Consider the following 14,134-nt stretch of genomic DNA (forward strand, 5'->3'; position numbering starts at 1 on the left):
ATTTAAAGCAGGTAAAACTGGCACTTAACAACAGGGGTGGGTGGATCAGTACCAAATGTCTTGCTAGTACTGATACAAAGTTTGCTTTTGAGTTTTAGTAAAAAGACTGTTTCAGTGCAGCAGTGAGCTAAGAGCTAAGACTCAGCCCTCTGCAGACTAACAGCAGCCCCTGGAGGCTTTAATGTTCATTACATCCCATAACGCAGAAATCCTTTAGAATGAACCACCATCACTGTACACAAGGTAACTACAATTTTAATATCTATCTGGTACTCCATTTGCTTTGTGCGTCACACACTCTGGGACAGATATGGTTCATTAACAGCACACTCAAACAGATCTCTAAATGGATCTGGTTCAACTTTAACTGCCTGAGCACTGAAAAAAGCTGTGGCCATTATTATTTCATGGCAGTCAGGACTGTCTAAACTCAGGGTGGGCACCAGCAAAGAGCACTATTCTTTCACAGTTTGCTGTCTTTAAAAAGCTAATGTTATCCATATTTTTTTTTTTCTGAAAAATTAATTTTCACACTGCTGTATTTTCATTTAATGCTGCCTATGTTATGTATGTTACCATTATGTTTCCTTCTTGACAGAAAAAGGACAAAAGGCTAAGAAACTATAAAGTTAAGCTAGGGAAGAGGACATTAAAATGATTACTAACAGAACACCAACCCATCAACCGTGCTGCGGGTGTGGACGGACACTGGACCGACCCATCAGGCGCAGGTATAATTTAATGTAGCTTAAGGTTCTTCTATGTCCAGGTTTTGATTTACAGATTATTTTCATAATGAAGAGGTGAATTCAGGTGAATGCAATCAAGTGGTTGGGGGTTTCAGTGTAAATGGACAGTCAATAATGACTCCAGGCTCTTTATTAGTACATATTAGCAGACTACAGCCAGTCACTGCTCATATTGACCAACTGTAGTTTATTCTGGAAAGTGTGAAAAAAACCGTATGGCCCATTAATATCCCTGTTTTTGGATTAACCAATTTCTGTAGAAAACTATTTTGTTTTCCTTGAGTTATCTCATACAAGTAGTTCTTACAGCCTTGTCACCTTCATCTGTCACTCTGAGCCAGAAAAGCTAATTAATGGTATCTAATTAAATAATTAACAGAACCCTGTATTTGACACTGATATGCATAGTTTTGGGAATTCCTGTATTCCTATCAAGGGTAGTGCAGGGCTGGAGCCAATCACAACCGACTCAGATGACAGATGGAGTACACCCTGGACAGATAACAAGTCTACCAGATGACTGACACAGAAACAGACAAACTGCCACACTCATATTCACACTGAAAGCCACCAATTAACCCGTTTTTGGACTGGGAGAGGAAGCAGGAGTATTATTAGTAACATTATTCTATAGTTATATTTATGACTAGTGTGATTACATCTGACATTTTGTCTTTCTAATATCAGCTCAGCCAGTAGATGCACAGGATTCCAGGCATTAAGTGTGTTTGAGTTCTTATATAAGAAAAATACCATTTTAGATTTAGACATCAGAAAATTGAGCCAAAAAGATATTTATCTAACCATCAACAAACCCATTTACACCTACATGATGCACACTATCATAATAAGTGTAGTCTTTTGTTAGTTGTGGACAAAATCTGTACTTTACAAGAACTCATCAAACATCCACCAACTAGCTGAACTCAGGCTTTCTACTAATTACAAGGTGGGACTGAATCAGCCAATCAGGCTGCAGGTACAGTAGGTCTTCTCCAGGTATCTGAAAACATCTCACCAGCATCGACTATCACACACACACAAACCATCTGCATTATCACTGAAATGATTTCTTTAGTATAAAGTCAGCTGAAAATCCAAAATTAGACATCAAAGACCCTTTAACTGGGGCCAAAGACTTATTTTAACATAAAGGATTATAGCTGAATGTTAATTCCTGCAACTGCATATTATGGGACAAAGTCATTAAACTGAAGACAAAATTCATCTCTGTTTTGAAAAACTCTAGAATTCTGTCTATGCTTCCCATTGTAGCTGAAGGTGTGTTTTCATCAGTGTGCTATAATTTGCTGGTGAGTTGAGGGTGTGTGAACCCTCCATCAAAGGCGGCATTCAGCACCTCATCCAGGTTTTTGGTGGTGACAAAGTCGAGGTCAGCTCGGACGTTGGCTGGAATCTCCTCCAGGTCCTTCTCATTGCGTTTTGGGAGGATGATGCGCTTCACTCCTGCCCTGTGAGCTGCCAGGACCTTGTCTTTGATCCCGCCCACCTGGTGAAAACACAGCACGCCACTCAGTTGAAACTGTGGATTCGTATCATGTGTGTTGAATGTGGTCACTTACTGGCAGCACAAGTCCTCTTAATGTGATCTCTCCTGTCATGGCAACGTCTGATCTGACCAGTCGACCACTAAATAGTGAAGCTAGGCAGGTTACTATGGTAACACCAGCGGAGGGGCCATCCTTGGTGACAGCTCCAGCGGGAAAATGGAGGTGGATGTCTGTCCCTTCTAATGGATCTGGACCCCCAACAACTGTTCAAACACACATCAACATGGAGTATAAATGCATGCATGTTTATTAGCTCCAGTGTACGTACACACACACACACACACACACACTTACTGTTGGTGAGCTTGTACACTTTAGCGTTCGCTCTGAGCCAGCTGATGGCCAGATGGGCAGACTCCTTCATAACGTCTCCCAGCTGACCAGTTAGAGTGAGCTGACCTTCCCCCTCCATTCGACTGGCCTCTACAAACATGATCTCCCCACCGAGGGGGGTCCAGGCCAGGCCCAGGGCTACACCAGGCAAGGTGAGCCGCTCTGACACCTTCCAACATATAAAAACACACATGGATTGTAGTAATCAAGACTCTAAGGAGGGTTTGTAATCTTTAAAAATTCAGGAATGAATTTGAAACAGAAGGCTGGTATGATCTGGAGAGAGAAAAGTGAGTTTAAAAAGAATGACGGGGAGTGAGGAAAGTGTGAGGTGGGGAGAACAGGCTGCCTTTATAGTGATGAGCTAAGAGAGGGTCAGTATTTGGGGATAAATGTCCAGTTTTCTTTAATTGACACCTTGTGGATTATAAAACGTGCTGATTATCTGCAGGTGCTGCTCTGTCTGCCTGACCCAGCTCCTCCTCTCCACTCACCTCCATTTCAAACACCGGAGGTCCCAGGATGTCTTTCAGGGCAGTGTGATCGATCACTATGGGCATCTCGGGGGGCGCTGCCTTATCTGAACATATATACAGAGTGAAGAACAGTCACATTAGTGAAGCTCATCTAAACGTATTGCATGCTTGAAGCTTTCACAGACCTGTGTAAAGAAAGTAAACTGTGGAAGAAACACTTCAGTGAAAGAAGAGGAGGTGACAACACCTCTAACAGCCACTGCAAAACAACAACACACACTGACTTCATGCAAAGTTGCACAGAAAACCAAATGTGCCGATATATACCACCACTTTGGGAAAAAAACTAAATACGTGAATAAGGATACACCGTGTTTGTGTCTGGTCAGTGTTACCTGGTAACACAGAGGGCTTTACATTGAACAACTGCCAATGTCTTCTCTGTACCCCATCTCTCATTTCTATCTCCACTCTCTTTCATCAAACCACTACCTACATCCATGCTTAGTTTAGACCATCTCTGCTACTTTACAGCATTTAAAGGAGATGCATTCTAAACTGAATTGTTACTGCAGGATCATTTTTGTGATTTCTTTCAGACTAAATACTGCCACTCTGTGTCAAACAGCTGTAACTATGGGGGTCACTTATTGTTCCTGATAGGAGTAAGACAAAATATCATTTACACACACTTTTCACAGACGTTCTTGACTTGATACAACAGGAAAAAAATCAATGATGACTGCTTCAGTTTCAGGATTAGGGTTACCAACAAAAGATCTTGCTACTGCTGAACTACTGAATTGTATGTAAGTGGTAACAGGAAAATGTTATTACTATATAATAATTAACGAAAAAACAGAATGCCCTGGCTCTTACTGCCCTGCTTTGCTGGACTCTCCGGGGTCGAGGCATCACTCCTGGGGACTCTGTGACCTTCAGCGACCTTTACAGCCACAGCTCGGCAGATCGCCCCTATCTTCCTCTCTAGGGAGCGAACGCCTGCCTCCCGGGTGTACCTAGAGGGACAAACACAACCAACAGATGAATAAAATGATGTGGAGATTTTACTGGCACCGTAGCTTCTGTTGCTGGGTGTATAATGAGGTACCATGAGGAATGAGGCATGAGGAACATGCCACACACATATACATGCAGACCTAGATGAATCACTCGGTACATTTCAAGGGAAAAACGTGAAATAACCTGGATTTATATGTGTAAAACTGGATGTCTTTAAAGACATGGAATCTCATGGGTGTAAGACTGTTTTAGCCTCAAATCACCCCAGCCTCTTGTTTGTTTTTTAGGAGACTGAGCAAGTAAAATTTGTACTATCCCTCAAGGGATGAGCATCAAGTTTGGTGCTGTTGGCTGTTTCTATAGTAACCAGACTGGAGCACAGTTAGCGTTATGTGCAGGTAGCAAACTGTCGACATTAGTAGCTCCATGTTCGCACACATCCTCGCAAATATGCTGAACTGTCTTTATAGGGTTATAATTTAAATCAGCAGTGAAAAACGAAACCAGTAGCAAAACTGACTGTAATGGTATGCTACACTGTACCTGCCCAGCTCCACGTGAGCTCAAATGACCACCCTCTATTTTCTGTCTTGAGTAAATAGTTTCACTTGCCCCTCCTAATGCATTACTCTGTACCTCAGAAGTATTAATGAAGTACAGTGCAAGCAGTGGAGAAAATGCCACAAAAAGGTCCAGACCACAACTAAGTATAAAACCATTTTTGTACAGCTTAAACAAACAAGGACATAGCATGTTACAAAAGTGACCTGTCTCCTCCTGCTCCTATCTTGATGCTAAGGTACAATAACCACCTGCATGCTGTAGCTTTATATTTACTGATGGATTGGATTGGTGAGTGCCATCTATCTTATCCAAGTCCCTGAGCAAGCATCTCTTCCAAATGTCAAATTATTTTCCTTTAAAGTAACATCAACCATCTCTGGAATAATAAGCAATAATTAAGTACATTTCCTCCTGCATTCATTTTAATGTTGAGTTAAAACTGTGCACTGTAAACAAAAAGTAGCTGTGGTTCTTTAGCCTAGTTGTGTGTTGCTATTGTGTTTGTGTGTACCTGCCAATTATATCCGTTGTGGTGTTCTGTGGTATCTGCAGCTGTTGAGGTGTTAACCCGTGCTGCTCCAGCTGATTTGGGATCAGGTGACGGTGAGCTATCTCCACCTTCTCCTCCTGGGTGTAGCCTGGAACATGCATGCATATACACAAATTGCTCAGTACATACAGCTGGATTACACTAAATGAGTGCTCCACTCAACCCTACTAATGTTGCCAGATTTGTGTTTTAAAATAAAAGGATGAAGATGGAACCAGTTATACTGTCTTTTATTTCATGCATTGGTGTTCCTCCTCAAAACCTGGTGTCCTCATTCCCCACAATGCAACATGGCTGCCAAATGGAGATTCAGGTTTGTGATGCTAGTAGAGGCTAATGTAGCCTGGTAAGGCGTTCTAATTCCACACCCTGAGATTTAATTTTAGTAGTCTAGTAGTCTATAGCCTCACCCAACACTAACTCAAGGGACAATGCTTGAGTACACTTACGCAACTTCATGCAGCTCTCCTGGAGCCACAAAAGAATTTATACAACTATTTTCAAAATATGAAGCTTCCCCACAATCTGTAAATGGGTGTTGGTGTGTAAAGATGACTTCATTTATTCCCTCATTATCAACAGGAGATACAGACTATTGCAGCTCGTTGGGTCAGCTTGAGGTCTAGCATGCGTGATACAGGGTAATAAATAAAATACTGTGAGCAGTTTGAAAGAAATATCTGTTCTAAAGTTTATTGGTTCCTCTCCCCTAAGTGATCTTGCCTGGATTATATTTGACTTAGATACATGGATAGACTTTAGGTTGTGTTTGTTAAAAACAACCTTTGACATTCCTTAAACATGCACTATACTTTAGACACATGTGAACTTAAGTGACATCCCATTCTTAATCCATAAGGCTTCATATGACATCAGCCCACCCTCTGCAGCTACAACAGCTTCAACTCTTCTGGGAAGACTTTCCACAAGGTTTAGGAGTGTGTTTATGGGAATTTTTGACTATTCTTCCAGAAGTCAGACACTGATGTTGGAAGAGAAGGCCTGGCTCGCAGTCTTCAATTTAATTCATCCCAAAGGTGTTCTATCGGGTTGAGGTCAGGACTCTGTGCACGCCAGTGAAGTTCTTCCACACCAAACTCGCTCATCCATGTCTTTATGGACCTTGCTTTCTGCACTGGTGCACAGTCATGTTGGAACAGGAAGGGGCCATCCCCAAACTGTTCCCACAAAGTTGGGAGCATGGAATTGTCCAAAATATCTTGGTATGCTGAAGCATTCAGACTTCCTTTACATCACTGCATCCGACGCTTTGCATTGCACTTGGTGATGTGTGGCTTGGATGCAGCTGCTTGGCCATGGAAACCCATTCCATGAAGCTCTCTACACACCGTTCTTGAGCTAATCTGAAGGCCACATGAAGTTTGGAGGTCTGTATGGATTGACTCTGCAGAAAGTTGGCGACCTCTGCGCACTATGCGCCTCAGCATCTGCTGATCCCGCTCTGTCATTTTACGTGGCCTCCCACTTCATGGCTGAGTTGCTGTCGTTCCCAATCGCTTCCACTTTCTTATAATACCACTGACAGTTGACTGTGGAACATTAAGTAGCAGCTGGACTTGCACAGACAACAGCACTGCGCTGGAATTCACTGAGCTCCTGAGAGTGGCCCATTCGTCCACAAATGTTTGTAGAAGCAGTCTGCATGCCTAGGTGCTTGATTTTATACACCTGAATTCATTATTTAGATGGGTGAGTGAATACTTTTGGCAATATAATGTATTTTAGAGGGTGACTGATAGCTTTGCCTTCATGTTGTGATGATAAAACCTGCATCATGTCGTTCATAAAACCTAGGACCATGTCATGGCTACAGGAAAAAAAGTGCAGTAGTTACATTATAAACATAAACAACAAATTACTACTTTGTTATTTGAGTTTGAGAGCAGACTGTACTTAAACCCACCTGGTACCTGCAGCACCTCCATCCTGTCCAGCAGAGCTGGGGGAATGGTCGCTGTGGCATTTGCAGTGGCAATAAAGAGCACTTGGGACAGGTCAAAGGCCACGTTAAGGTAATGATCTGTGAAGCTGTGGTTCTGTTCTGGGTCCAGGACCTAAAGAAACACAGAGAGTCTGATTCAGATTTGTGCTTTTTTTAGTGTTCAATCGTGCTAAATTTCATTTAGCTGGGAAGCTAACTGAGTTTGGCCTGAGTGGATGCAGAGCAAACAGTAGATCATGAACATTTCGGTCTTGGTGAGGGAGCAAATTTAGCAAAGGTTAAGGTTAACCTGGTAGGCTTGATTCAGATCACCTAAAGGTTATGGTTCTGTTTAGGGAATTAATATGCAGCAAATACATCAAATGCTACCAAGCAAATGATCTGCGACAGAGACTAACCTCTAGCAGTGCAGCTGCAGGGTCTCCTTGCAGGCTCTTTCCCAGTTTGTCCACCTCGTCCAGGAGGAAGACAGGATTATTGACGCCTACTGTCTTCAAACCATTGATGATGCGACCGGGCATGCTCCCTACATATGTCCGTCTAGAGACATAGGCAGGATTTCAGCTACTGAGCTACTGTGTAAATGTTTCCATTTCAGCTTAACTGAAGGCTGATGACAATAGATCAGGGCAGAAAAACACATCTGACATCTATTGTTGTGATGTTATACTGCATGTTATTATTGCATGGTGATGCCTTATTGACTGCTTCTGGATGATGCAGTGCATAACCACAACATTAAAACACTGAGAAAAACGAACGCAGACACAGATCCCAAAATATAACCTCTGCAAAAATGCAAAAATGCTAAGAGGTCACTGGAGCAGACTCCATTCCAGAGCATTGTTTTAGCTAGAAAAACTAAAAAAAAAAAAAAAACAAAGAACTCTACTATCTGTATACTATCTCTTGTATTCCTGCTGCTTATAAGTCAGAAACATATTTCTCATCTGTCTCAACACTGTGTCCTCCTTTGAAGGATTAGCCTGCACACAAAAACCATTCAAGATGTTGCATGTCCATCAGGCCTTACACTCTATTTTAGTGCACAGAGGATCAGTGTTGGGTGTTTTTTAAAAAGATCACTCACCGTCAATCGAAGCTGCGAGATTAAACAAAGGTGTGCACAGTGACATGACTGCCAAACTCTTTCACTGACTCAGGTTACAGAATATACTGTGTATGATTTGAGAGAGACACGACAGTACTGCTGTTTTTAAAGCCTGGATTTGCAATTGTGTCAGATCACATTTCACACAGTTCCACACTGTAGGGAATTACGTAACGGGTGACCACTGTGTAGCAACTCAAAGTAAATGTCTATTTAAAGTACTAACAATAACTGAGGAAAATGACATTAAAGTCACCAACATATTTGCTTCTGATGTTGAAATGTGATGTGTAGTTTCTTTATCAGAGGACAAACTTGCCACATCACTAATATCCACATGCAGAGGTCCAATCACTGACGTTCAGCCCAACAGTATAAATGTCTTTCAACCCCGTGACAGCAGCATTTGCAGGAACTTATCACATGAATGTCTTAGTCATCAGTGAATTAAATAAACAAGCAGATTCCCTAGTATTACGGAAAGCTGTTGGCATGACTTTCCAAGCATATTGAATGCATCTTGAATCAATCTGTGGAGCTGAGACAACTGGACTCGATAAAAACGATTACTACCCTGCAACAAGAGCCTCTTCAATAAATAAGCATATTTTTCAAACTATTAGTATAAGCATTATTTTTCTTGATTTTCAGCCCTTGTTCTATTCAGCAGCAGAAGGTGCTGTGCTCCATACACAGATCCAATATATGCTTCCCCATCAAAACAATATCCTGCTGTGACAACGTTACAGTCAGTGTTTCATATTAGCCCTGAAACTAGATTACAATAGTTCACACTTTTTAAGAACAAAGACTCTACTGCAGATACAGTAAATATTAAATGTTCACAAAATGAATCACCTTTAATGTCAGTGTTAAGTACAAAAAAATCTTATCTTAAACTTGTCCTGTGCTGGTGTGGTCCACTAAGACTAAGGTACAAGTAAACTCTGACCTAGAGTTACTAATCACAGGATCTTACCTGTGTCCTCGGATGTCTGACTGATCACAGACACCCCCTAAAGCAATGCGGTGGAACTCTCTGCCCAAAGTCCTGGCAATAGAGCGTCCTACGCTGGTCTTACCGACTCCTGGGGGCCCCACAAAGCAGAGAATGGGCCCCTACCGACACAAGTAAATAATGTATGAGTTTATTTACACATCTTGTTAAATATTACACAGCTTTTTGTCTTGGCGCATTTAACAGATTGAGCAGTCTGTAAGATGCACCTTCAGTGAAGTCTTCAGTTGTCTAACAGCCAGGTACTCCAGCACACGTCTCTTCAGCTTGTCCATGGCATAATGATCATTGTCCAATAGGGTGCGAGCTGCTCTGATGTCTAGACAGTCTGAAGAGTGTGTTTTTGGTGAAGTGTGTGTGTGGACAAGATAAATGGTCCAAAAAAAGAAATAGAAAACAAAGTTAATAACTGAAAGTTAAGAGAGTGAGGGAGTAGCACAAAAACAGAGAGATGAGTGAGGTGGTTTGGCAAAGTTTACCCAACTGTCAAGGACAGACCATCCTTTCAAATTGTTTGATGCAAAAGTACTTCTGATGTATTTACAGCACATGCCTGAGCTATTCCTCCATTCCCTGGACCCTGTCTTCAAATATTGGAATGAAGTTTGATATGAAGCTTGAAGCAGTTTGCTATAGAGGCAGTCTGTGGTCAGCAGCAGAGAGAGCAAATCACTGACTGCGAGTCTTTGCACCATGAAAGGCTTACATTGTCAGTTTGTGAAATGCTTTGGGTTAGGGTTAGGGTTGGGGTTAGGGCCTCCTGATGGGGCCTCCTGATGGGGCCTCCTGATGGGGCCTCCTGATGGGGCCTCCTGATGGGGCCTCCTGATGGGGCCTCCTGATGGGGCCTCCTGATGGGGCCTCCTGATGGGGCCTCCTGATGTTGTGGCTGACCACACATGCAATATATCTTTGAATGGTACAGTACTGGGTATTTTCTGTCTGGGTAAGATGATCTTAGAATTTAAAAAGAAATCTGGGTTCACATTTGGACATGAGTGACACAACATGTCCGTAAGACATTTTAAGACCCTTTCTCATACACTGAAACAATAAGAACCAAGTGTTAGTAAATTACTAGTACACATAATAATTATTTGGATGGCACATATTAGTTTAATATATCACTCCACTAAAGGTCTCCTTGATTTACCTTTGGTGCTTTTATTCCATGGCAACTCCACCATTAGATCCAAGTAGTTTCTGGTTAGAGCATACTCAGGCATGGACTGGGGCATCTTCTTCAATCTGAATACAGATGACAGAGATCAGCTGTGACACCTGGCAAAACGTGGCAGTGCAATCCATAATGATGAAGGATCAAAGAGTGAACAGGGCTTTTTAAATTTTAACACTGTGTGATCAAATTTAATACATAGAAGCACATTTCACCAAAAATACTCTTTGTACCATGTATCAAAAGCTGTAATTAAACCAAGAAAGCCAGTTTGAAAAAGACTGATTTTAAACTGTTTATGCCAAATACATTCCAGAGATATTTAGGAATAAGAGAACACAAATGACTGAGTAAGTTTTATAAGATAAATTAGGTCAAAGTTTACCTCCTGAGTTCTTTAAGACAAACTTTGAGCGCAGCTTCCGTCATGTTGGCCCCACGGACCTTCCTCTCCAGTGCTGTAGTGTCGTCTCCATCATCATCTTCATCCTCATCATCTAGATTGAGCTGCTGGACTGGGAACACTCTACCTTTACGCACTGATAAAACCTGAATGAACAGTATGCAGAGAGGTGAAAAGCCTTATAAACACAGACCCTGCTGAAAGGAAATAGAGAAATGAAAATATTTGTTACCCTTTTTTCAGTATCAGGACTTATCTTCCTGGTTTTCTGCAGCAGTTTTAGTCCCTCAATCTGTCGAGTCAACATAGGCAGAGCCTTCTTAAACCGCTCCTCCAGACTCACTGCATCCAGGACCTTCCCCGGCACACATGAAAGTGCATGGAGTCAATTTAAGATAAAGACAAGACCAATTAGGATAAGCTTTATTAATCCGTTAAAGGAAATTCTAATTTCAAAGCACATGTAGAATCTGTCTTTAGTGCAATTTGGTAGTTGTGTGTCATTCACGTTAAAATTTTATCCTTCACCTGTAGTTTCTCTTTGTTTGAGGTGCGGATCATGGAGGCAACCACATCAGGTAGCGTTTCCCTGGGCAGACTGTCCAACAGACGCCTCAACTTAGCCACCACTGGAACGGACATGTCCAACATACCTAACAGCTGCACAGACACACACACAGATACATGTGCACACACAGAGACAGTGGTTTTTACTTTACTGACACATCTTTGTTTTCAAGGCTAAAATAATATCCATTACGCCATCACGTTTTGCATAAAACGTGAATGCAAACACAGAAATCAAATCATTTTGATGCTTTTTGGTTAATTGATGAATGAGCTTGTACTGTAAACACTTTGTTTCACAGGTTTGATAACTAAATAAGATGGAGCTTTATTCTGAAGGAAAATTTTGTATCTGAGGTCACCAATGTATACATACACTATATGAATATATTTAATATGCATACACTGTAGAAATGGCAGAAATAGCATATTTTATTAACAAAACTTATTAGCAAAATTAAATAGATAACATCAATCTCATTTTATTGGAAGAATTTATTATTATATTATTTTAGGTATATATTTATTGTTTTATTGACTACCAGCAATATTAAATATAAAGGGGAAATAAAAATAACATAATAAATCAAGAAATGCCTGAGGGATTTTTTTTTTTTTTTTACCTGTATTAAATCAAATCTTTAACTTAACTGATGACTCTGAAAATATTCTCTCTTTTCTTTTTCCTACCTCTCTCACACCCACGTGCACACACCTGTATAGCAGCCTGGTGGAACTTCTGGGAGAGCTCCCCAAGCTCTCCATCCTCTGCTGTGACACCCTCTCCTGCTGGGCTTGTGTACTGCTCCAGTTTATCCAACTGCTCCACCTGCAATTTTTCATGAAGAGGGAAGCACATACAGCAGTTACACACATTTTTGTATGTGGGTTTCTGAAATACTGTTGTGGAGACAACCTATAAAACAACAAGTCCCCCATATATGGATGCACCTTTACAATGTTTCACTACAAATAATAATAATATGAAACTAAAGATGTCGAACCACAATGGAAACTGCTGATCTTAAATTAAAAGAAGGGTCTGCTATTACCTCTGCCAGGACAAAGGGCCGCTCCTTGAGCAGACTTGTCACACTGAAGCGGCACAAACCGGTGATGAGGAGGGTGTAGTGGGGCTTCGGCCAGTTACTGCCGACCACCTGCACTGCTATACCTGCCGTACCAATTCTACAGAAAGACAGACGTAAGAGTGAGGCAGAGATGACAACTGTCCTCTCCTGAGCCTCAAAGCAGCTGTTTTTGGTATCAAACCATAATCCTCCCTGACCGATTCAAGTTTGTAAAGGTTCACTTTGCACACTGTTGGTCCAATCAGGGTCTCTTGAAGAACTGCTGATTTTGTGTGACTCAGTCTTTTGTAAATACAGTTACCAAAAAGCTCTACTCAGCCGTTTAAATTTCACATTCTTCTCAAAGAAATGGTGTGGTGTATGGAAACGAATGCAAGGGTGCTAACTATTTCAAGCCAAGGTTTAAAACAATATTTAAATTAAGTAAGATATGTTGACATTAAAATTTGATCCACATAATTAGGAGCAGTGGGAGGCCACAGTCCAGGCCCAGTACCACATTAACAAACTGGGCTTTGCCCTTTAATGTAGGTGACTTTAGCTAAATCGGAACAACGGGGACCATTTCAGACAATGATTAACAGAAATTCAGAATTCAGGTTATTCAAGTAACTGTGGCCTGTAGAGACTCAAACCATCCAACGACAAACACTGTCCAGTTTGTAAGGTGACTGGCCTGGCAGAGCAATGAAAGGTTAAAGTCCACGTCCTGCCAGTGGTGCAGATTTCTCCAACAACTCAAGAACAGAAGGTCCACGACACAAAACTACCTGTTGGCCTAGTTATGACCCAGCATTGAAGGTGAAAGGGATTTCAGAGGAGAACATGAGAAACAGAAGTAGGCTACTCAGTGTAGGTGTGGAGTCACACCTACAAAACAACAACAAAACGACTCGACTGTCCACGACCTATGTTACTGAATGTGTATTACTTATGCAAGCTGGGGAGGTCGTCGGTGTCGTGCTCCGGGTCTCTGGTGTTGGGAATCACCCCTATGATGGTGCTTTTCAACGACGTCCCCTTCAGCAGCCGGTGGCTGACCAGGTGCATGTTCCGCGGAGAGTCGACGCTGAACCTGACGGTGGAGCCCGGGAGGAGCACTCCTTCGTGGGTCAGCAGCAGTGGGAGACGACTCGGTATTTGAATCCCGCTGCCGGAGGTCATTGTCAGAGGTTTCTCAGGAGCTAAGTCGCTGCTGAAAGTACAAGTTCTGCAAAAAGAAATACGCACTTTGAGCCTGTCAAACCAGCTAAGTCTGAAACTTCCGGTTTATACTTTCAAAATACAATTCTCACTGGCTCCTGAAACGGAAAATTACTTGCCGAATAATAAATAAATTAAACACGGATGCAAAGATAATATTTTTAAACTCATATAGTGGCTGATGTTGTTTTCGTCACTTGTTTTCGCCCTAAAATGGCATGTTTTCGATCGACTTCCTGTATTCGCTGGTTTAGCTACTACGGTAGGTACAGAGGGACAAATTATACGTTATTGCATAATATCAACCCTGCAAAAGAAGCCACAGAGAGTAGTCT

General features: G+C 41.8%; 1 protein-coding gene across 2 annotated transcripts; it reads right to left on the reverse strand.

Moving 5' to 3' along the window:
- Positions 1 to 238: 238 nt before the first annotated feature.
- Positions 239 to 14,054, reverse strand: lonp2 (lon peptidase 2, peroxisomal). 2 transcript variants are annotated; one of them, XM_026310679.2, is made up of 18 exons: positions 13,919 to 14,054; positions 13,528 to 13,806; positions 12,558 to 12,693; positions 12,221 to 12,334; positions 11,467 to 11,598; positions 11,171 to 11,293; positions 10,921 to 11,084; positions 10,512 to 10,606; positions 9,568 to 9,686; positions 9,320 to 9,459; positions 7,628 to 7,769; positions 7,191 to 7,341; positions 5,228 to 5,354; positions 4,009 to 4,148; positions 3,148 to 3,233; positions 2,615 to 2,822; positions 2,333 to 2,523; positions 239 to 2,259 (listed from the first exon to the last, which is right to left on the reverse strand). In XM_026310679.2, the coding sequence occupies exons 2-18, from the start codon at positions 13,758 to 13,760 to the stop codon at positions 2,050 to 2,052; spliced, it is 2,511 nt and encodes an 836-aa protein (XP_026166464.1). In that variant the 5' UTR covers positions 13,761 to 13,806; positions 13,919 to 14,054; the 3' UTR covers positions 239 to 2,049. The 2 variants fall into 2 exon arrangements, with proteins under 2 accessions (XP_026166464.1, XP_026166465.1); XM_026310680.2 differs by having other exon boundaries at positions 4,012 to 4,148; positions 13,528 to 14,045.
- Positions 14,055 to 14,134: the final 80 nt, after the last annotated feature.

This window comes from Mastacembelus armatus, chromosome 6 (genome assembly GCF_900324485.2).
Source record: "Mastacembelus armatus chromosome 6, fMasArm1.2, whole genome shotgun sequence".
NCBI classification, from domain to species: domain Eukaryota; kingdom Metazoa; phylum Chordata; class Actinopteri; order Synbranchiformes; family Mastacembelidae; genus Mastacembelus; species Mastacembelus armatus.

Coding starts and splice junctions, on each gene's coding strand:
- lonp2 (XM_026310679.2), bottom strand. CDS start 13,760: ATGACCTCCGGCAGCGGGATTCAAATACCGAGTCGTCTCCCACTGCTG. Junction 7,770..9,319: donor TCAGACATCCGAGGACACAG/GTAAGATCCTGT, acceptor CTATGTCTCTAG/ACGGACATATGTAGGGAGCA. Junction 3,234..4,008: donor GAGTCCAGCAAAGCAGGGCA/GTAAGAGCCAGG, acceptor ATATATGTTCAG/ATAAGGCAGCGCCCCCCGAG.